General features: G+C 37.6%; 1 protein-coding gene across 5 annotated transcripts in view; it reads left to right on the top strand.

The window, feature by feature from the left end:
* Positions 1-23142, top strand: part of COL12A1 (collagen type XII alpha 1 chain) — a 116988-nt gene extending 93846 nt beyond the window's left edge. For 4 of the 5 annotated variants that reach the window (XM_049652879.1, XM_049652881.1, XM_049652880.1 and 1 more), the window contains 15 exons: positions 385-534; positions 2415-2492; positions 3811-3897; positions 5303-5356; positions 6449-6544; positions 7975-8028; positions 8386-8439; positions 11423-11476; positions 12891-12962; positions 16163-16198; positions 16308-16374; positions 17477-17665; positions 18630-18698; positions 19717-19887; positions 20910-23142. In XM_049652879.1, coding sequence (XP_049508836.1) covers positions 385-534; positions 2415-2492; positions 3811-3897; positions 5303-5356; positions 6449-6544; positions 7975-8028; positions 8386-8439; positions 11423-11476; positions 12891-12962; positions 16163-16198; positions 16308-16374; positions 17477-17665; positions 18630-18698; positions 19717-19887; positions 20910-20920 — 1242 coding nt within the window. In that variant the 3' untranslated portion in view covers positions 20921-23142. The remainder of the gene's footprint in view (positions 1-384; positions 535-2414; positions 2493-3810; positions 3898-5302; positions 5357-6448; positions 6545-7974; positions 8029-8385; positions 8440-11422; positions 11477-12890; positions 12963-16162; positions 16199-16307; positions 16375-17476; positions 17666-18629; positions 18699-19716; positions 19888-20909) is intronic. The other variant, XM_049652882.1, reaches the window with a different exon arrangement.
* The last annotated feature ends 1341 nt before the right edge of the window (positions 23143-24483 follow it).

Here is a 24483-nt window from a genome sequence, read left to right as displayed (position 1 = left end):
TAGCAAAATCAATGGAAGACATTTGAGGATCCTGTTTACTGAGTATAGCAATACATTAATAATTTATTAACTTGTATTTGAATAGTTCTTTATAGTTAATGGGATCATCTCATCTACTACATTATCTCTGGTCATCTCAGAAAGAGTACATATGGGAAAATAGGCAATTATGCATGTATATGTGGATGAAGGCTCATTTAATTTGATGTTTTTAATAAATGACGTTGACATTGTAATCTGACTATTGGGATTTTAGTCCAAGACTTGATTTGGGATAACAATAATATAAAGAACATATTTGTTAACCTGTGATCTGAAATATGCGGAAATCACCCAAGTTTTTTTGGGTAGAAACTTTATAATGGAAACAAATGATCTTTTTAGGTTCATATTGTAGTGACCTCAAAAAGTGTTAAGATTTACATCGACTGCTATGAAATTATAGAAAAAGACATCAAGGAAGCTGGAAATATCACAACTGATGGCTATGAAATTCTTGGAAAACTTCTTAAAGGGGAGAGGAAATCAGCTACAGTAAGTCACACATTTTTATTTTTCTAGGTACTTTTCATTAAGATTGAAATAACATTTTAAAAATAATCAGTGGGTTGTTTTTGTTTTTGTTTTCTCCGTGGGTTTTAAATTGTCAAATTCCTTGGTCAGATTGAAACATCGAAAAAGTTACATTGAGGAAATATACTACTGACAGAACATAATAATGTGGTTTACTGCTAGAAACAAAATAAGATGTCAAGACACCAGAGAACATCATGTAGTCATCTTGAAACAGTATCAAATTGGAGAGTAGAACACAAATAGTTGCCAGGATAATCAGTGAAATCTAAAATAACTCATTTTTTGTTCTTCAAAGATAGCAATTGTTAATACAAATTTCTGCAATCAAGACATTAAGCATTTGTAGCTTGATAACACAGACACAAACAGTGACTGTCATAGAGCCTGTGCTCTCTCTGAGAAGAGTCATCATCTGTCTCAGAAGGAAGATCAGTGTAGGAGGGCGGCCAGCTGACTGCATTACTCACAATTTGCACTGGCTCAAGTTTGAGGCGGGAGCATGCCAACCATATTTATAATGCTGTCTATTAGTAAAAATTTAAATCTAGAGTTTTCACTGTATCAGGCTAATTAAGTTTATATTAAATGTCAATCAATAATAATATTGATCCATAAGCAAGGTTAGGGGCACCTGGGTGGCTCAATTGGTTAAGTGTCCAACTCTTGATTTTGGCTCGGGTCATGATCTCAGGGTCATGGGATCAAGCCCTGAGTCAGGCTCTGTGCTGAGCGTGGAACCTGCTTAAGATTCGCTCTCCCTCTCTCTGCCCCTCTCTGGTCTAAAAAAATAAATAAAAGCAAGGTTAACATTTTTGGCTTTTTAAAAAAATTTACTTATAAATATTAAATTTATTGATTTAGCTTTCTTCCACACACAGGATTTTGTTCTCTTAGATTCACAAGTGAAATTTTTATTCTGAAATGTAGAAACCATTAGTGCAAACTTAATATATTGTGATAAACATCTGGACTTTTAATTTAATTAAATTTAAACATTTTTTAAGATTAATAGAATACTTAATATGCCTAATCTTATAAATCAATAACGATGGTAATAATGATAACTAAGATTTATCAAGCACTTAGCATGCACCTTTTTATTTTTTTTAATTAAAATATAGGCGACACATAATGTTATATTACTTTCAGATGTACAACAGTGACTCAACAAGTTTATACATAGACTTTTTATTGAATATTGTCTTTTTCTTTAAATAGAACAATTATAACAGGTTTATAAAAGGATGGCTACATCTAAGCAGCCTTTTCCTTTTTATCAAAATAACTTTATTTTTTAAATGTGGAAAAATAGAAAGTATATGCTATGTTGAAATAATTAAACTGAATCATCAAAGTTATTAGTCAGTCCCAGGTAAGAATTTATGAAAAGAAAACATCAATTTTAGAATAAATGAAGAATGTTATTTTTAATGTTATTTTTCTACAAGAGTGGACTTTTAAAAGTTGATTTAAATGGATGTAGTCTTCCAATTCTTAATTAAATACATTCCTAATTCTTAATTAAAGAAATTAATGTTTTCTTAAAAAAAACAAAACTCAATCAAGCATTTTATTTTAGCCGGGGAAGTGAATCAGATGTGGGAATTTCACATATGCATTTTGTTTTAACATCTCCTTCTCTTAGGCATAGGTTTTTATGTTCTCTTAGGCATAGGTTTTTATGTTCTTCCCGTATGAAGTAAGGATCACATTGCCCTCAAGGGTTTGCACTCTTGAGAGAGTCTTTGTGAGAAATTGGCAAAGGTTAAAATGTGGAGTTGTTAATATGAAATGTTTTTCACGCATCTTTAGCTGATGTTTCTGTTGGTTGTTTGCAGTTCCAAATCCAGAGTTTTGATATTGTATGCAGTCCGGTGTGGACCAGTAGAGACAGATGCTGTGATATTCCCTCTAGGGTAAGTAAGATGGAATGGAACCGTTGTCGTGGTCTTAAAAGCCCTCCTGGAATAAGGGATGCGGATGCAGATGGTCTGGGAGAGGAAGTAACACTCAGCAACTGAATCTCCAAGACGGAGCCAAGGGATGTGCACGATGTGCATGCTCATCAGCTACCACAGCTGAGGCCAGTGACCTCCTCTTTTAAAATCCAGGAATACACAAGACCACATCTGAAATTCTCCCTAACAGCCAGAGTGGTTATGCGTAGTTAGAAAAGTCTGCTGGATCAGGGCGTTTGATATATCTACTAATTACAAAGCCCTCCTATTGCTTGTAAAATATCAGCATTTTACAGAATAAAAAATATCACCTTTGTGGACATCTAAGGCTTAGGGTAGACATAACCATATTACTTTATGAGATGATGGTTTTCCCTCATTGTGGCTACAAAGTTGAATATGATGATGGAGTGGATGCTTTTGGCAAGCAGTGAGCTACATACATCCACAGGATCAACGTGTGTTATTTATTCCACAAATGCTTATTGAGCACCTATTTATTATAAGCCAGGCACAATTTTATGTGCGTGGATTACAGCAGTGGAAGTGAATATTCTAGTGGAAGGAAAGGAGAGAGAAAGAATTAACAAGTAGATACATGCTACATTACAAAGTAGAAAGTCTTATGATGAAAAAACAAATCATGGTGAAGGGATAGAGAGTCAGGTGAGCACTATCAGCCCTCAGTGATGAGGTGAGGTTTAAGCAGAGACCTGGTGAAGTAAGGGAGTGTACAATGTGGATGACGGGGACTGCATTCCAATCAGGGGAGACTGCACATGCAAAGGTCCTAAGACCACAAAGTGCCCTAAATATCTGAGAAATATTAAGTAGATCAGTGGGGCTGGAGTAAAGTGAACGGGAAGGGCAGTGGTAGACAATGAGATGGGCAAGGTGACGCTGGTTTGCAGAATGTGTAAGGCCTTCTAGGCCATGGAAAGGATTTTAGATCTTACTCTGAACAAAATGGGCATTGATATCTGAGATACTCAGCATTTCTCTAATACTAGATTAGAGAAAACCACATTAAATTACCAGTGGACTATGTGGTGGTTTTATAAGCATTTCTTCGTTATTTAAGGTTTCCTAAAGTAAAACGTAAAGACATAAAAGACCAAAGCAAGATTCAACATAAGACTATTTTTACTGATAAATACAAATTATTTCTTCAACTTGAGAACCGGATTTCCTTGTGTATGTAAGACAAATGGGGGTGGAGGATTGGAAGACATTTCACTTTCAATTCATAGGTGAATATTCTTTTTCAAAATTTCAGAGAGATGAAGCAAAATGCCCTGCTCTTCCCAATGCTTGTACATGTACACAGGACAGTGTTGGACCTCCAGGTCCACCAGGCCCTGCGGTAAGGAAACTGAAATAGTCCTTCTAGCCTTCCTCTTAAATCTTTGGAGTGATCATCTTTTTGCCAGTATGTAGTGCATAAAATGCTTCCAGCCATCTGTCTTTTCTGGGACAGGCCATTTTTTTTGTGGTATGTTTCGAGATCTGAAATGGAATAAATCAAGAAGAAAGTTTGAACACATTGAACACATTTTGTCTAGTCATGCAAGAATGAATGATTGGCTAGTATTCAAGAGCTATCCCCTTAGAGATGTGAATCTGGGTTTCCATCTGTAATCCCATGATTTTGAAAATTTCTTAACACTTCCCAAAAGCTTCTTGTATGTATGCTATGGAGCCATGGATGAGAGGCTGAACACCTTGTTTGGAACCTAGGATATGTATACCTTATGTAGCAGATACATCATGACAATAAGTAGGGAAATTTACATATGTGATGATACCATAAACTCTGGGTGAAAGTATTGGGGTTTGGAATAACTTGGGTAAAAAAAGTCTATGACCAGGTCTATTTGTGGGGGAGGGGCACAACACTGAAGATTACAGTGATAGATTTCACTAATCAATGTGGAACCCCTTGATTCAGTTAATCCAGCATGTGACCTGGGCTGGTTTTGTGGAATGGAAGTGATACCTCTAAGCTTTAGTGGTCTCTTTTAAGAAAATGGTTAATTAACGTAGGAATCGCTCAGAGATTCTCAGAACAACAAATTTTATTGTACTTAGGTCAGAGCAAATAGTGTAGATTGATTTTAGGTTAATTACAAACCAGCTTCTCTCATACAGAATAAAATGTCACTGGAATTATTGACCATTTATTAATTTATTTTTTTATTAACAGTGACTTACCTGATTTATATCTGTAATCATAAAACTATATCCTGATGTAACGTAGATGTTTTTGAGAAGTAAGGATTTTTTTAATAAGGTAGCATTATTGGATGTCATTATCATATTTATTTCCTCTTTGTTCAGTGAACTCTGATTTCCAGTTACTAAACTACATGTTCTGAGATTCTGAAAGATTCAAGATATTCTTCTCTTTGCATATTATTTTCACTGAAGAATGTGCACTCATATAACTCCAAACAGAATCTTCTCCTTGCTGTATTTAAGTAATGCTTGTTTTTTCTAGTAAGCTTCAAATTTTCAAATAAATTTCAAAATTTGCTAACGATTAAGAAAAGTTCAGAATGTAAAAGTGAGACACTTAAAATGTACAAAGTTATGAAATTCTCTTTCCCCACGTATTTGTATGATATGTTAAATTCACTTCAATATTTGTAAGTAACCATAGGAGTATCAATTGCCTGGAGAATGCTGCTTCTTGAAGTAATTTCTGTATATCAGCTTCTCCCTACTTTCCTTATATTTACCCTAAAATGTGTTCTTACTATGTATTTTAGGGAGGACCTGGTGCTAAAGGTCCCAGAGGTGAAAGAGGTATCAGTGGGGCAGTTGTAAGTATATTTGATGGTGCATTTAAGTTTTCGTGTATATGTTGAAGTCTGATTGTTAAAATTTCCACTAAGGGGATATGTGACCTTGAGCAAGTTAGTTCAAGTTTAGTGTGCCTTAGGTAATATAATTACCTCAGTCTTGTCTCTGGATGTCAAGATGATGGATTAGACTAGCCAGAGAAAGAAATGTCCAAGGCATCTCACTGCTATAGGAATTACACATAGGAAATCTGCAGAAGAACCTAAGGGTTCTGCTACAACATGGAGAAATAGAGCAGGTAATCCAATCATTGGGAGACCCACAGGGGGCAGAGCCCCACCAGAAAGCTGGAGGGAGTTGGGAGAAGTTCTGCGGCTCTTTTTTTCACCCTGTCTCAGAGAAAGAGCTGAGCAGCCATGTATATGTTCAGTGGGGGGTCACCGGCCCTTTTCTACCAGGTCCATACTTGTCTTCCATAAGATAACTCAAGCTTATTAGGGCAATATATTATGCAGATGATGTGTGCTTTTAGTCATGATATTACTAATGATAAGCTAACCCAGTTAGGAAAGGGTGAGGCTGGGATGATAACCCAGTTCCCTGACTCCGAGTTTGTACCTTTTCTACCTGGGCATGTTGCAAAGAAGCTCCAGCATAGAGCATCTTCTTAGTGGATATCTGTTCTTTCCTTGCTTGTTTTATATACACATTAGTTCCAGAAATAAGGCCAAGTCTAAGAGAAAGCAGGACCAGCCTAAACTAAGAAAATCCACTGAAATTCAAGGTTTGATCTCATATGAATTCTTGAGTATAAATTTATGAATATATCATATCCAGTGTGTTTTACCTCTTTTACAAATCTGCTTCTAATGGGACTTTTGGAAATATAAGTGCTCTTATGAATTTATTGCACTTGAATTGTTCTTTAATGAATAGTAAAGGGAAGAAAGGAATGGCATTAATAAATGCTTTTATAGGTGTGTAGATTTCGAAAATGTTTGCAAACATTATATGACTGATGTCTTAAGACACACCGACAGACTTCTGATTGGATGTTAGCACTGGAAGGTCATTATGTGACTTTGTGATTGTTTCTCTCTTGTATGCTTTAGGGGCCCCCTGGCCCTCGTGGAGATACAGGTCCTCCAGGCCCCCAGGGTCCCCCAGGCCCCCAGGGACCCAACGGACTCTCCATTCCAGGAGAACAAGTAAGCACAAAGGCTTTCTGTATTTCAGTGAGGATGGTAGATTAACATTAAGTTGAACTAGAATATTTTTTACTGTATTTTGCCAAACTCAAATGTTTCCTGAGAACTCAACAAGGTCGGCCATTGAGATAACTTCTATGATTATGATTTCAGATATGCAAATAGTGCATGTAATAATATTTAAATGTGTAGATAAAATTATTGCTACTAATTTGACCTTTAAAAATGAATAAGTAATGCATATATACTTCAACATCCTGAAGGCTTTGAAATTACTTTCAGTGTGTGGCAACCCTTTGCTAATATTTATGACCTCAAGGCAAGCTTGCATTGTCTATCTAGGTCACTACTTCTTTAAAAAACTTTTTTTTTTTAATTTTTTTTTTAACGTTTATTTATTTTTGAGACAGAGAGAGACAGAGCATGAATGGGGGAGGGGCAGAGAGAGAGGGAGACAGAATCGGAAGCAGGCTCCAGGCTCTGAGCCATCAGCCCAGAGCCCGACGCGGGGCTCGAACTCACGGACCATGAGATCGTGACCCGGGCTGAAGTTGGACGCTCAACCGACTGAGCCACCCAGGCGCCCCTTAAAAAACTTTTTAATGAAATGTTTACCTTTTGTTCCAAAAGCTCATCTGAAGTTATAAAAGGTGTTTTTACCTTTTAAGACTCATATTTTATTTAGCTACTAACATTTTTTTCTATACCTTAAAATAAACAAAAGAATACAGCATATGAATAAGAATATGATAACTGCATAGTTTTAAATTCAAGTCTAAACTCCCTTTTAAGATGCCTTAATATAGGACAGATACATTTTCTTGGCACTTAGAGGAAAAATAATTGATACCAGATAAAGCTGGAAATGAGACATGTGGAGGGATAGGGCTTTCTCACTCAAAAGGGTTGCCTGAATCTACTTTTAGCTTCTTGTGTCCAAAAGGGACTTTTGGGGCTTTTACCTTTCTTACTACTATTATTAAATTAAATATTTCAGTTTTAATTAATTCTACTTTGCCTTTATGACAAGTGTTTTCTAGCATGTAGTTATAAAGACCGAAATTATAACACTTCATTGAATATCTATTAAAATTAGCAACTAATTAAATATATTAAATAAAAAATAGTTTTTCTCCCTTCAAATTTTATTCCTATGAAAATACCTTATGTTAAACTATGTTCATTTAAAGTAGGTATATTGTCCCATAATTATATAAAATTATCTTTTAATATTACAAATGGAAATCAGAACACAGCATTTATAGCTTAAAAAGTGAGCATCAATCCGAAAAATGATTTATTTGTCTACCTTCCAAATGTGTTTACATTGTATTTATGAAGTGATAGAGATTTCAGAAGTGACTCCTGTCTCCCCTTTTCACTTCATCTCTGTAAAATGCCTGAGGACTGTTTTCCCATTGCTGCTGTAGGGTCGCCAAGGGATGAAAGGTGATGCTGGAGAGCCAGGACTTCCCGGCCGGACCGTGAGTTGTTCTTGAAGCTACCTCTTTTTTTACTTGTCAGGTGCTGTTTGAAAAGTTGCCCTTGTAGTGCCTCAAAAGGTGAACCCAGAGGAGGCAGCAAAGCAGAAGCCAGGCTATGTGCATCGCATTATTTCCATTTCATACCCTAGTCTTAGTTGTCAAATTTGTGCTGTTCAATTCAAGTGTGGGCATACTGATGATCATCCACTATATGGCTGGCACTGGGCTTGGTCCTGGTTTTCTGCTTCTTTTCAGAGCCCCCTGAATTTTTTTCAAGCATTTTGAAGAACAAAAAGTATGTTTTCCCATATAGGAAGTATATGATAGCATTTCACTTGTTTGTTTTCTTTTGTGTAGGGAACCCCCGGATTACCTGGCCCACCGGGACCAATGGGACCTCCAGGAGATAGAGTAAGTTTTCTCAGGCAGGCTATGATGATGTTGGCAATGATATCACATTGTTGCCTATTAATGAAGAATTATTTTACAATAAAGGACAGTAGTGAGATTGCAGAGGTGACAAGTCAGTCTATTCAATTAGAAAGCAAAACCAAAGACACTGCAATCAAGAAGTGATGATGGACTGACTCACTTGGTGCTGTTACGAAAGTCTTGTTGGGCCCATCATGGCCACCCAGTGTGGGCTTCGTGCAGACATGATGGGTTGCCAGGGATGTCCCATCAAAAGGCTTTTCCTGAACTGGGGACAGGTAGCCATTGACACCATCACTGTTTCAAGAAAAATGAGGGAGTGGGAAGATTCTATGCTTTTTTGCTTTTTCACTTTCAAACTCTAATCTGTGACTCCAACTTTGTGGTGAGGCCACCCAGATCTCCCAGCTTGAGAGTGAGGAAGCTTCTCAGGAAATCATTCCCCTCTTTACGCTCAGCCTTGTTCACCTACCTACTCCCTAGTTCCCTATCACTAACGCTGAAAACAGGGCGCACAGCTGATAGAACATAAACTTTGGAAAGTTAGATAGACTTTGGTATAGGCATCTGGGCTGGAAAGAAAGAAAAGGAAGGAAGGAAGGAAGGAAGGAAGGAAGGAAGGAAGGAAGGAAAAGAAACCTGAATTCTGTGTTGGAAGAGAAGAGAAGAAAGGTCAGAAGAGCAAGCTCAAAGACCACAGTGAGACAGGAAGACTTGTTACCAAGATGGAGTTGGTAGGAATTGGATACATGGGTTGTCTTCAGCATAGATGATTTTCAAAATGAGGCACAGCTTTGGGGACCACTAGAGAGAAACAAAAGAACCACATGAATAGGTATCTAATACATGTGCACCTATGAAAACAACCATAGGTCTTCTCATCCAACCTCACCTAGAGGGAAGCAGCTTTGAAAGTCACTGCCGCTTTGAGAATGGAGAAAAAAAAAATAAAATTTATCACAAAGTTATGCAGATGGCTCAGTTAGACCTGAGGACATTAGGATAAGCTCTTCTTCACCCCAACTTAGATATATGCCTCTTCTAAAAGAAAATGGTTGATCAGATCTAAGTGTTAATAGATGGACACTTTATATGTATAAAATGCTCAGCCTTAAGAAAGAAGGAAATCTTGTCATTTGCAACAACACGGATGAAACTTGAACCTGGGGGACCTTAGTGTAAGTGAAATAAGCCAAACACAGAAAGGTAAATACTGCATGATCTCACTTATGTATGGGATCTAAAAAAAGTTGAACTCATGGAGGCAACTAGTAGAATGGTGGTTGCCAAGGGTAAGGGGCGAGGGGGATATGGAGAGATGTTGGAAAAAGGCTACAAAAAGGCTATGTTGGAGTTGTTATGCAGGATGAATGATCTTTGGAGATCTAATGTACAGCATGGTGACTATAGTTAATAATACTATATAGTGTACCTGAAATTTGCAAATAGAGTAGATCTTTAAATGTTCTCACCACACTCAAAAAATGAGAACTATGTGAGGTGATGTGTATGTCAATTATCTTGGTTGCGGTAATCATTTCACCATGTATACGCATATCAAAACAGGTACATCGTAAATATGTACAATTTTTATTTGTCAATTATACTTCAGTAAAGCTGGGGGAAAAAAGAGAAAATGGTTGATCAGGAAGTTCTTAGGAAGGAGAATTATTCAGAAATATAATACTCACCTAAACAAATAAACAAAAGAGTGTCTTAGACGCTGGAGAAATTTAGATGGAAGACGTGCAATTCAAACTGTCTAAGCAATACCACCAGAGCATTTTTGTTTCTTAAGTGGCTCTCAGAAGCAATGTTGATGTTACATCAGGTGAACTTGGAGTCTGTTTTTTGTGAAGCAGACCTGGGGCTCCCAGAAAACATTCTGAAATCTTTATCTGTATAAGTTTCTGGAGAAAAAAATCGGAGAGTAGTGGTGGTGGAATATTTCTAACACAATTTTAAGGAAATAATTTAAACTTCCTCTGTTATAAAACCAATGGAAGCATGGATACTTAGACCAGGCAGTTATCCAAAGGCTCTTGATTTTTGTTAGAATCCAAGAATATGGATGAAATTATCACTCTTACTCCCTGCAGAAAATGAGACAAAAATCTCCTTTGACAGAGGAATGCAAGAGCTATAAAAAAGACCTGACTCAGAAATCCTCTGCTGAATTTCAGGGATCTCTCTGTTGGGATGAATGCTAACTGGGTAGCAGAGTGACTCATGCGAGGCAGAGGTCATTTGGCACCGCATGGAGGCAGGTCGTGAGAGCCAACGAGCAAGCCTGCGCAGCAACGCGCGGTGCTCCTGGGGCACATCTCTCTTCCCAGTCAACCTGACACTTGTGCGGATCTGGTCTTTCATGCAAGATGAGGAGCAGCAAACCACTAAAAAATTAGCTGAAGACTGAGGATTTCCTTTCTTTCGCGTGGAAGGCAGTCAAGACAACTTCACTCTTTTCTGGGGTGGGGGAGAGAAGTTCACCAGCAGTGGGGACATGGGAAGTCCTTCCCTAACTGGCTGGCCATTGCTTAGGAAACGGGACAGTTTTGAATCAGGTGGTTGGCCTCTCCTTCAGCTTTTATGTTGCTCTTCTCAGCAACATTTCTTTTCATCCCACTTTGATTCTTTCTGGACCAGTTTGTCGACACTGACTTTTTCAGTAGAGAGGTTAGTCTTCCTTTAGGCTTCCTTACAGTCTCACAAAAGCAAAAGTTAGCATCTTTATGAAAGGAGTCTCCTTCTTTGGAGAAGACTAGTTTGACTCTTAAAATGATCAGCAAAGGCATAGCTTAAATTGGGAAGCATTTTGGGGGTATATTTGTTTTTGTACTGAAAGATTACTTGCAGCTGGGTTAAATACTTCACCCTTCACTCTTACCAGTCTCTTTAGCATCTTTCCTTTTCACTTGGTCATTATTTCACTAATTCATAATTAATTTTATGTTTACAATAGGGCTTTGCTGGAAAAGATGGTGCAATGGGACCCAGGGGACCCCCTGGGCCACCGGTAAGAACTGAATGGGTTACATTATTGTCTCCCCACCCCAAAATCCCTACCCCCATTTGCTAGGGAAAAACCCAGTAACCTGGCTTTTGAGGCACATTCTATCTGTACTATGGGGTGCACTGTCAAGGGAGCTGTTTGTTTTATTTTCCTAAATCAAAATGGGCTGGAGAAAACAGATGTGTTAAAATACAGAGTCTGTTTAATCAAGTTACATTTGAAAAATAGAAAAATACTCCTAAGTGACTTGACCACTAGTTGGCTAGTGCCCCAGTTCCTTCCAGCCCCACATCGAGTGGTGGGGTTTTAAAACCTTACTGGTTACTTCCTATTCTAAAATTTTGATAAGCTATGGTGTGTGACATTTCAGTTTTAAGGGCATTTATTATTGAACACTATCAGTCATTCTGAGGAAGTAAATTTACCCTAGATCTTCTAATTAAGATCTTTTGGGGAAAACACCAAAGCCAGTGATTTTGACAGTGGCATCTATATGCCTGCATCCAGGTGACATCATAATTAACTTGTCTGAAGTGATGGATGATCTTCACGTCTTATGGCAGGATATGAAGACATGAGGGCATATGTTAAAAAATGTTAATTATTGATGTTTAATGAACATTCAACATTATATATGTTCTCAGGTAAAGGAGAGTTTAAATGTATAGTAAACTTGTATTTTAAATACTTACTACAGAGCTTAATATTTGCATAATTGATGAAGTAAAGGATTATTTGTTTTACAGAATTTGATGATCAATTTTAAGGAAATTTTAGGCTTTAGAACATAAAGTATTGGTTAGTAGATATTATATATATTCTACTAAAATATGGCTAAGATTTTTGAAACTGTGTTAAAAGCTATGGTTTGGAGGAGGTGAAGGGTGCTGAGATGACAGAAAAAAGTGGAAGTTTAGAGAAGGCACCAACGAAATAGTGAATTTCTAGGCTGAGACCAAGACTCCCAGCAACAAGGGAAGACTGTGCCACGGTGGTACCTGATTTAGCATAGACACAGCTACTTTCTTAATTTCTTCCCCAACCAAAGTCTTCACTACTGTCTTTTGAGGGGTTTCCCGGTTTTGTAATAGAAATGAACTAAAAAAATAGGGATTGCTTTCTGCAAATTCATTTTGTAACCAATTTATGAGAATCGCAGTCTATGAATTGTGAAACTGATTATATGTATCTATATATTTTTCAAGTGGTCTTAAAATATATTTTAGAACTATACACACCATAAATATTGAGAATTTTCAAAATTTTTTCTTTCGTGCTATCTTAAAATTTGGTTTTACTCTCTCTATTGTATGCTGTTTCTGTTACAGGCTTTTAGAGCTGGCCACATTTGTTAGTTTGCTTTAGATGGGCTTTTTCTTTCATCGCATCATTCCCTTTCTCCGCCTGTGTATTTCAGGGAAGCCCAGGCTCTCCAGGAGTCACAGGACCTAGTGGGAAACCAGGAAAACCTGGAGACCATGGCAGACCAGTAAGTGGACAGATTGCATGTCTGGAGTCATTTCTCTGTGGCCATAAATAATGAGGATGTTGCCAAGGCTTTGGCGTATTTATGTTATCTCTTCTGTAATGTGTTTGAAGCATTTGTTGAAACTATGCGAAACCCATGGATTTAACTTGGTACCAGTTCTAAAGTTTTTCTCTCTGAGTTATAATATTCTGGGATGAAAACTGTGGTCATAGGGTTTCTTTAAAAGGAGAATGGGATTTTGAGCCAAGACACATATTTCTGCACTGTATAAACACTCAAAGCTGGGTCAGCAGAACGATTCTTTTATTTAGGAGCGGTATGCTGCTTAAGATAGAAAAATACATGATGGTGCGTGGTGCCTTCATTTGTAGTTTATAGATGGTAACCCTTGATGAATGTCAGCCGGCCATGCATTTGGTCATTTCTCTTTCATCTGCTAGACAGTAGTCCTAGGATTAAAAGGATTTCTCTGCTCTGCTGCAATTCACATACAGTTTAACTTCCTTTTGGTCAGATGGCCTGGTTAAAATAATGGCATTATGCATATCTGGCATTTCCACGTTGGTACCTCCAAAACTGAATTTGAAGTTCTAAAATTGCCAATCCAGAAGTATTTTTAATGAACATTGAGCATCATATTCTTCTTTACAACCTTTTTCTTATTTGTATGTGTGAAGTGTGAATTTATTTTAAGCAGTTTATTTGTCTGAAATGAATTTTAAAACATAAAAATTTATCTCCAAGATAAGTAAGTCCAACTGTTAGCAATGACACTAATCTATCAGGGCTGTTCTCGGGACGGAACTCTTTTTTTAAGTATTGTCCAAATTATATAAACCCAAGTTTAAAAACTGTCTAATGTCAAAGAAACTTAGGGTAGAATCTTTATGTGACACGGCCTGCCTTCTACGTTTACATAAAATTAAGCAAGCAGCATTAAGATGAAAGGACCCCTGATATATTTTACAATCTGTGTATACCCTAGCACATGAATTTATTACTCTCTTTTCCTCAGTGAATCATAGCAGGAACTTCACAAGAGCAGTTAAAAGCACATGGAACTTTTCTACCCATTCACAATTCTATTTCATTTGAGTATTACTGAAATGGAGTCTTACATAAGAATATACCAGATGTAATTGATGGCTGGAACTAGAAACCTAAAAGAAATTTCTGCTTCCTTTACTTGAAATGCGATCTCTAGATACTGGCAATAAAGATGATTTCTACAAATCATATATACTAGAACAATCTCACAGTGGCAGTAAATTAAAAAAAACCACACACACCAGGAACAATCTCAAAGTAGCAGTAAATGTAAAACAAAACAAAACAGAAATTCCTTGCAATTTACAGAAGGCTCCAAACTAAGTAACAGTAGCGTTTCTGTAAGAGTGTAGAATTTTGGCAAAGGGAGTGTAGAGTTTTGGCAAAGGGAGAACCAAACTCCAGTTTCTTCTTATCATTTGGTAACATTTTTTGGACCTTCCCTACCTTCTTTTTCCCCTTTATTTTCCTCATCCTTCTAAAGTAGAAAATTGTTCCTCTTTTTCTTCTCTTTTCTAACTTACCTTTAATTTCTAAAACTAAAACTAGCAGATGGGTATAGAAAGGTCTTAGCAGAGAGCTTGGCTGTTGGCTTATATCATTAGCTCTTGTAAGCAGTTGGTATCTTCTCGCTAACTTGTAACACATGATGTTGTAGGGCGGATGTTTCAAGGAACTTCTTGTGGAATATTTTTTATCATTGACTCAAAACCTTTTTGTTTAGTGACTAAATGTGCTAGTACATGTTCTTGTGTTCTGGGGTCTGGGGATACAACAGTAAACAAGACAAAGTCCTGGCCCTCATGGGGATTCTAGTGGGGGATATAGACCAAAACGTGTACATAAACAATATAGTTTCTAGCAGTGTTGAGTGATGTGAAGAAAAAGAAGCAGAGTGAGGGCCAAGGGAGTAATTGTGATAGTGAGAAGGTGGCTATTTTAGATATAGTGGTCAGGGAGCCTGTCGTAGGAGGTGACACTGGAGTGGATGGAGGGAGAGCTGTTTGAAAATCTGTGGGAAGAAGATCCAGGTATGAACAAAAGCCTCAAGTGAAGAATGATTGAAGAATGAGTCTGGCATATGAAAGGAACCACAGAGAGGCCTGTGTACCTGAACTGAAGGGAGTTGAGGGGAAGAAGAGTAGCAGGCAAGACCAGAGAGCTGGACAAGGTGATTGTGTGGACCATCTAGCCCAAGATATGTAATTCTTATTTCGTGCTAAGTATGATGGGCGCTTAGAGCTAAAAGAGTGACCTAATCTTATTTTCCTTTTAAAGATATCACTCTGGCTTCTGTGTGGAAAATAGACTCTAGAGAGGAAGAATGGGAAAACAGGAAGAGCAGTGAGGAAGATATTGGAGTTCTTTAGGCAAAATTCTTAGGGACTGTAAGAGGTGGTTCGGTTTGGGACATTACGTGAGCAGTGGGTTTGTCAATGGTTTAGATGTTCCTTTCATGATAGCAATTGGCAGCCTAGAAACACATTATGGAAAAATAAAACCCTCTGGCACTATAGAAAACTTTTTTCAAGATCCTCTCATGGCCAGTGAGAGGCTTGACAGAGTAGGGGCAAATATTCTGTGGCTGCGTTTAGATGCGGGACCACTTTAGTAAGAGAGACACATGGTTCCTTTTATACTCAGTGCACACACACACACACACAAAATAATTGCAAGATGTTAGAAATATATATTTAGTTAGGAAATTGACTCAATTCCCACTGGTTCTTACTAGAACTGAACCAAGATTAACCTCATGGACAATCTACAGAAACAATCTGAGCTACCCAGCCATGGTGATGTAAAGGAAAGAGTAATGGTACCAAGGGCAATTTCTCATCTCTATTTTAGTTCCAGGCTTATATTGCAAATGGCATCATAAATGCATGCAGACTACATAATTTCTAAATGTGTAATCATAAAATTCACATCTCAGCACTAATTTGGAGGATACGTGCTTCTATGAGAGACAAGGACAGAAAGATTCCTTTTTACAGACAAGCAAAATGCAAGTAAGATGGATATAAATATGAAGTGTCATTTTGCTAATCTGTTAGAAAGCAGACCTTGCTCTCTTTCATCATCATGTCTGTTCGTTAATCATTTTAGATCATGTTTGTCAGTTTCTAATCTACAAAATTCCTGTATTTCAGGGTCCATCTGGATTGAAAGGAGAGAAGGGCGATAGAGTATGTATTTCTTAAAATCTGATTTACTGTTTTATTTTGTGTGTTAAACATTGAAGTCTGAAACTATAGAAATAATATGCTAATGATTCTCATTGATTTGATCAACAAGGGAGACATTGCTTCCCAGAACATGATGCGAGCAGTTGCAAGACAAGTCTGTGAACAATTGATAAGTGGTAAAATTTCTTTTATTTTTAATGTATGAATGCTTTTCAAATTTGTTGCAGGAAAATGCAGAGTTTGAGTCACAGAGTTTCTAAGATATATATTTCTATTTCATTGTGATGATCTCTTATTTTTATACATTCTTGGTTTTGTATCTGGTCGGTTAAAACTAGTCATATGTTAATGACTGTCATTAAGATAAGACAAGAACCCAAAGTAAAATAATAGCCTGTATCCTATACTTAATCTGATACAGAATCATATTTTGAAAGGGCTTTTCAATTTCCTTGTTAGGATTTTTACTGATCTTCATCAGGATACATGTAGAAGCAGCAAACACTGGATTTTTAAAGTTATAAACTTTAAATTATTCTATGACTTTAAGGAAAGGGGGCCCATCAAGATTAATTTGATCATAGAAAGTACATATTGGTGGTGACCTTTTTATTGCCTCCTTATTTTTCACAGACTCTTTCTTCTTATTTTATGAAGCCTATTAAGTAATAAAGCTCAGTGCCTACAAACAGCATGGCTTTAAACTCAGGTTTTGCTATTTCAGAATTCTTAACAGTGTTTCTTGAAGTGTGATCCTGAGGGAAACCTGCATAAATCACCTATATTGCTCATTAACAATGAGTGTTCCTGGGCCACACCCTAAACATAGTGAATTATTGTCTTTGGAGATGAGGCCCAGAGATCTGTATTTTTCAATGTATCCTATACGCGATTCCAATTTACACGAAAGCCTGATTATCATTCTAGGTACATGCACACAAAAAATTGCTTAATTCAAGAAAGGTTCTCTTTTGAATGACATCATCTGGCAAACCACAGGGCTTTATATCAGAGCCATATCAAACTTTTACCATTCTTTTACGTTTATAGTAATGCTGTGGCTTACTGGTCAGTATTTTTGTGGAGACACATGTTTATCAGGAATCATTTTGTCCTAGATGACTGGAGTGTTTTATTTTATTTTTAGGCTTCTAATTAGAATGTGTCCTGGAGGGGGAGGAATAGAGATGGATTTCACTAGACACTAAGAGAAGAGTTTCACCATCTCATCCCTTCCCTACTGGGTTTCTTACTAACAAGTCTTATTTCTGTTTGTAGGTCAGATGAGCAGATTCAATCAGATGCTGAATCAGATTCCAAATGATTATCACTCCAATCGCAACCAACCAGGCCCACCGGGTCCCCCAGGCCCTCCTGGCAGTGCAGGAGCCAGAGGAGAACCGGGACCTGGGGGGCGACCAGGCTTCCCTGGCACACCAGGGATGCAGGGGCCCCCGGGTGAACGAGGTGGGCATCTCTGGCCGATGTACAGGGCTAAAGAAAGGAATTTGCAAGTGGGGGATCTGGGTCAGGTTGAAAAACACGTGGAAGGCTGAACTTGGCAAACTGCTTTAATTATTCTTGTTTGGACAGCCCCAGAAAAACTGTGTGTCCACGAACCCGTTATTTTCTTTAGGCAGCCGCAGGCCATAGAGATCCGTATCTTAGAACATGGGAGGATTTTGTCAGGAGATCTCAGTAAAGCTAATGCTGTGTTCTGATTGTTTGTTGTTATTGTTGATGGGAAAAACTATTTTGGCAAACTCAGATGCTAAAATATTAATTATTGTGACTAGCAATGTGCTTAATGTACATTGAATGTACTTAGAATGTACTTAAGCAGCCTTACAGTTTTAGATCCAAATTCTTTTAGTTCCTTTGTTCAGGGCTTGGCACTGGTCTTACGTGTTTGTTTGGCTTTAATTTCATGGTAGATAAGTGTCATTGAAGGAAAAGAAGAAAAATAGAATTATTTAATTCCAGATGTTTCGGGATGCTGGGTGTTCCCTTTTGTCAAAGCAGCAGTTAATATTCTGGGGAAAATTTAGATACTTCTATAATTCTAACGGTTTGGATGCTATGCAATAGAGCTATTAAAGAGCTACCTTTAAGATGTGTCTGAATGAGTTGTAACTATGTAGTCAAGATTCCTGTTCTTAATTACTATTTCTAAAAAAAATATATAATAGACATGTTTGTTTTCTTCAAATAATTTTCCCCCTGACTTGTAGCCAGATTTGTTTCTTGGCCATGAATCTGGAATTACCCAAATGTCTAGAAAGAATTTGGCTTAAAGAGTGAACTTCTGTGAAAAATTAGTTTCTGCTTTCACTAAAAGAAGTGAATTACTTGAATTAAGTATTATCAGTTAAGATGAAAACTACATGTTTCCAGATAATTTTCTCCCTGTTCTCTTTCTGTCCTCCCTTAGGTTTGCCAGGAGAGAAGGGTGAAAGGGGTATTGGATCTCCGGGACCTCGAGGGCTGCCTGGCCCCCCAGGTACGTTTGGTAGTAAATCAAATAAGTAAACAGCATAAATACTGAGAGTATACAACCCTAAGAGATTCACAATCTCATCCTGTTAGCTTCAGGCAGGCCTGTCATTGTGAATATATTTTAGCAAGAAGTTCAATCTGTATAAACCTGCTCATTTTTATGTTCTCTTTGTTCAAAAAAAAAATGTTTGAATGTGTTATATTAAGCACTCACTGTAACTTTAATATATGAGGGTATGGGTTTTAATGACACAGAGGGTTACTGTTTTCCTTTTTATGGAATTCCCATTTGTTTTGTTTGGCCACATAGCCTTTAAGGATGGTGTTATTTCCTGTTTCTTCTAGTATTCTTCAAGATGTTGCTAGCGGCTGAGAAAACATATTCTCACTAAAAATCCTGACACATTACAAGATTTCATTCACAGTTTCGTTATTGATGTTTTAGAAAGAAAGAATAGTTGTCCAGTTGTTTTATGCATTTCATTTACTAGATTGAAAATGACTTCTTGTTTTTCTTCGTTATAAGGTCCATGAGACCCTGTAACCAAGGTCAGCCCTAGTGGTTAAATCTTTACATTTGTGTTAACCATAAATACGTACAACTTGATCCAGAAATAACATTACTTTACATAGTCTGGAGGTGTGGGGCAGGCACTCCCATGTTCTCCTGGCAGTCTAACACGGCTAATATAACCATTTCCTTCAGATAGTTTTATCTCTGTAAGAGTGGGAACCATCCAGGGAACTCACTGGGATCTTTAGTTTGGCTTAATTCTTGGTAAGTCAGTTTTCTTTGGATACAATCGTTAAAGTAGTTGTATTTCTGTCATTAATTCTTGATGGATCACTGGTAAGAAAGTTTCACACTTTGGTTCATACTGGTGATTTCTTAAGGAAATATTTTCTTACCATACACTAGTGCATCATGTAGTCTTGAGGCAGTGGTGGTGTGGAAGAATTGTGGACTGCCTCAGGAGATGTATTTGACAAGAGGGGAAATCTCTGTTTTAATCCCATACTAGGTCCACAAGGAGAATCCAGAACGGGTCCACCAGGGTCCACAGGTTCAAGAGGTCCTCCTGGCCCCCCAGGTCGTCCTGGAAACTCAGGTATCCGAGGCCCCCCAGGTCCTCCTGGATACTGTGATTCATCCCAGTGTGCCAGCATCCCATACAATGGGCAAGGCTATCCAGGTATGTTGTTGCCATTGTAGGAACCCAAATTCACCTGAATTTAGAACCTTTATGGAAATGAAGTTCCCTAGGATTGAAGGAAGGTTGATTTGAGGATTTTTTGAAGATATAAACTCTTTCAGTTGTGTGTTTTGATTATGCAGTAATGTTGTTCTCTCTCAAAGCATAAAACATGACTTCACTGTTAGGGGTCAAATGGTTATTTGCTCTTCCTTCCTATATTTCTACATTTGCCCAATCACATCATAAATCTCTCCTTACTTCTTCTGGGAGTTCAAAGAATGCTATAACATGACTTTTTTTTTTTTTAAACCTAAAGATTGAGAAGAGAGATTTGTGAATATAATTATAGAATATCAAGAATACATACTAAAAAATTGTTTTGGGAATCTGATGTTGAGGCAAACTTTTTGCTGACATGGTGCAGACAACTGAAAATAATACACTGTCTCATCCTGTCCATAGAATTAATGTTCCTAAAATCTGGGACTTAATTTTTTTCTTTTAAAGAGTTGGTAGTGCATATCTAGTGTCTGACAATTACAGAGGCCAGGTGTCTTATGCCTGATTTTGGGGAGTGTGGAGACAAGGGAGATATGCTGATCTGGGAATAAGAAACTCATGCTGTGGTCAGAGGTGACCTTTTCATCAGCGCACCCTCGAGCATCTTGCAAGTTTTAAAAATGATACTGCTGTTTGATATGGTTGGCTACTAGCAAATAGTGCATGAGTAGTTGATATCTAAATATCTATATATCTATATATTTATGTGCATACTTATATATGACCAAAAGTAGTAATTTTAATATAAATTTCTCATGCAGCTCATTCACAAAATTATAATTTAATTTTTTATAAAATAAATTTTAATTACCCCTGCCTTATGGTATGTGTGAATAACTGGAAATATATGGATATATATATATATATATTTTAACCATTACATACTTAGATGGATGTGTATATATATTTTTTGCATAGTAATTCAACTTTTAAAAACTATCATCTTTGACCTGTTTCAGGTTCCGGCTAACAAATTTTCTAAGTCGCCAGTGCTGCTTACAGTTTGAATACATGAAAATCCTGTTTCTGAGATGTTTGCGCACGTGCTTATTAGGAAATGAGTCTGTATGGAAATTTCACCACAGATATATGGTTAAAGAACCGGGTGGACATCATAAAGGAGGGTGGAGACTCTTTATACTAACTTGAATGAGACAAAAGCAGTGGTGTTAGTTTATAAGCCTGATGCATTTCAGTAATAATATAGAAAAGTATTATTAAAAAAAAAAAGTTCAAACACACAACCATGAGGAGCCTCAGTTGTGAAAGAGGCGCATAATAAAACTACTAACCAGCGGAGATTATGCCATTTGGAGAAAAACAATTAACCTGGTTAAAGGGAAATGTCTTATGTAAATAATAAACTAATTGTGGCTTGTAAATGATTTGTATGTGATCCTGTCCACTAAAATCACTTAACAATTCTACAACAAGCTTCTGCATCCAAGCCTGCTGCTTGCTCTATGCCGGAATAACACCGAATGGAATCTCCTCATCTCTTGCTTGTTAGCGATGTGTCTGATTCAGGGCATGTGTCTTACTATTATTATTTTTTGTACATGTACTCTCATTTGGGTTTTGTAATTGCAATTTTCAAACCAAAGTTTTATAGCCACTTTTTCTTCTTCCTGTTTAACTGTCGTCACTGGTGTTCCTCACCCACCGACTGTAACTCAGTCTGTGGGAGAGACAGCCACAGAAAATGTCATGTACTGTATATTACCTGGTGATAGTTGATTCTCACCTCCAGCGTTCAGTTTCTAGGAGCCAATAAAACCTTCCCTTATCTCCTCATCTTTCCAAATTGTTCTTTGAATTGAGGAGTTTGAACTCCTGCACAGTTGCGAAAATCCTACCTAGGTTTCTGCGTTTACAGTTATTTGGCCCAGCCTCTGACCCTTCCCAGGTATTTGTGCAATGATTGTATTTACCGCTGGATCCTTGAAGGTTAAAAAAAAAAAAGTGCCATTTCATTATTTGATCATCAGCAAATTCTCTCAGCAAATGGACGTAATCAGGACATTGTAACTTCTCTATTTATAGCTATGAGATAAGACTGGATTGCCATCACCTCGGGTGATGATTTAGCTTTTGCTGTGTGTGTGCCTTCCAAATCATGCCATAACTGTAATGTTGAATCGGACAGAACCGTACGTGCCCGAGGGCGGGGCCTACCTGCCCGAGCGGGAGCCCTTCATCGTGCCGGTGGAGCCCGAGCGGACGGCGGACGAGTACGAGGACTACGGCGCCGACGAGCCTGGCGACGAGGATCCTCCCCACGCGCGCTGGCGGCGCGCCCTGCCCCGCGGCCCTGGGCAGTGAACCTGAAACCGCGCGCAGCGCAGCCACGCTGGGGGGAGGTGTTGGGATTTTCATTTACAGGTCAGACAGAGAGGTGTACGTCTTATCTGCGATGTGTCTTCCGGCGTTGCTTCATCCAAGAGTACGCTTTCTGATTGTAGAGAACCTTGTTTCTGCAGGAAACCTAGCTCGCTGCACGCAGTCTTGTAGACATTTTTGCCTTTGCCCTTGAAATGCTTGCAAAATACTTTGCCCCAAAGGTGCAAGAAGAGAACGTGCCTTGTGCCTTTAGTTAGCACAAAGGGCAGCCTCAGTGAAACTCTTAGGTTAAGCAGTAAGTCCTGGAACCCCAGGACTACTGTATATTTCGAGAAGGCAGTTCATCTTTTACAAAACTTTTTTTGCAATTCAATTACACCACGATTCAAGTAATTCCCCTCCTCAAACCAAAACGGAGGGAAAAAACAACTCCATTGCAATTATTTATCTTCCTCTTCTATCTTCTGTTCTACATTAGGGCATAGAATGCTCTTATACATCTCCTTTAACAACCACAAACCTTAAGCCATGTAGCTGAAATTATTGTATCAACTGGATACAGTTCCATATTGCCTTAAACCTCCTTGTTTTAGACACACTAACATTTATGCCAAATTGCAGATTATTCTGCCGAGACGGAATTGCATGTTTGTGTTGTATATTTAGTATGAACTTTTTTTTTCAGAACATAATGTTTCTTAGTTATCAAAAGCAGTTGGAAAATGTTTGCAAGACTATGAACATAGAATTGCTGCTTTTATATTTTAACTGCAGATTGTGAATTTCACTGCCTTATATTATTTATTTCTGAAACAAAAGAGGCATTTTTCAATAAAACTACTGAAAATTTGACCTGGTATGTTTTTTTCTTTGAGTGGCCTTTTGGAGTGTTTAGGCGGTTGTCACAACAAACAAGTTTATATCCTTGGATACGGACACACATCTTGCTAATACTATTAAATTATGCTAAATAACTTTAGATTTTTAATGATATGGTGAAGTCATAGAGAATGTTGAGAGCCTTAAAAAGCTCAGCAGATTCCAAAGGCTTTATTAGGAATGTAGAGGATGTGTGGGTTGGTGGAAAAACAACTAGGTATCCTAGGAGACCCCAAACAACCAAATAATCTTTAACAACCCACATGATTTTGATTTAATCACTTTCCTATACCATATTTTACCCAATAACATGTTTAACGCAAAAAGGAAAATCCCTTAATGGAAATTTTTACATTTAGTTTTTAAAATTTCCTAAATGTAAAAATTTCCTTTTGCACTTTTACGAATTCAGTAACATCATTCTAAATTGCAAAGAAAACAATGTAAATGTAGGTTTGAAAGAACCAACATCAACTGAAGGAGAGAGATAGTAATAAAAAAATTTTCTGCGGAGCCAAACATCTGAGTTAAACACTTCCTGGGGACCAATATTAGAAGGAAACGACAATAAATGAAAGTATTGCATTCAAGAGGTTTCAAGCCATGTCATTGACCGGTAATGCCCTGTACCTACATTTTTAATGTTAGAAGAGACCACTGAGATCATCCAGTTTAATTCTCTTCACTTTATGTAGAAGGAAACAGACTCAGCTAATTAGTAACAGAATAAGACTAAGACTCTAGGTCTTGTGGTTCTTAAGCTAGTTTTATTACCAGATACTCTCCCTCCCCTCCTGGAAATGCTTACTCTTTAGCAGGAGCTTCCGAACCTTCCAGTCCTACAAATTTATTTTGATTAATTTTTTGATTCATTTGGGTTTCTGATGCTCCTTAATGAAGAGCCTCTGTATCAGGAGATTGAAGACAGGCTCAGTACCTTGTCACTGACCCAGCTGAGTCCCAATACCACATGAATTTGAGGCACAAAGGAATTCCATCTTTTCTCACTGGCTAGATGTGGGTTTGATTCTTGATGTTGGCTCTGCACTGATTTAACTACCTTTTTAGTCTGTGCTGGGAGAGGGGCTGAGGGGCCGAGGCAGTTCTAACCAGGGCAAAAGCACCAAATTAATATCTAGCTGAGATATATGTATTGATTTTTATTTTCATAGTGTATTTTCTCCTCAAGTTTGGTGAATCTTATGTTAAAATTATTTTTCTAATATCTGATTGAGTGCATACTGACAAGCGATAGGGAGAAGATACCAGAGGTAGACTGGGTTTTAAAACTAATGGTAAAACCCCACAAAATCC

Source organism: Panthera uncia (genome assembly GCF_023721935.1).
Source record: "Panthera uncia isolate 11264 chromosome B2 unlocalized genomic scaffold, Puncia_PCG_1.0 HiC_scaffold_24, whole genome shotgun sequence".
In the NCBI taxonomy this organism is placed as follows: domain Eukaryota; kingdom Metazoa; phylum Chordata; class Mammalia; order Carnivora; family Felidae; genus Panthera; species Panthera uncia.
This window is presented reverse-complemented; position numbering and strand designations above follow the sequence as displayed.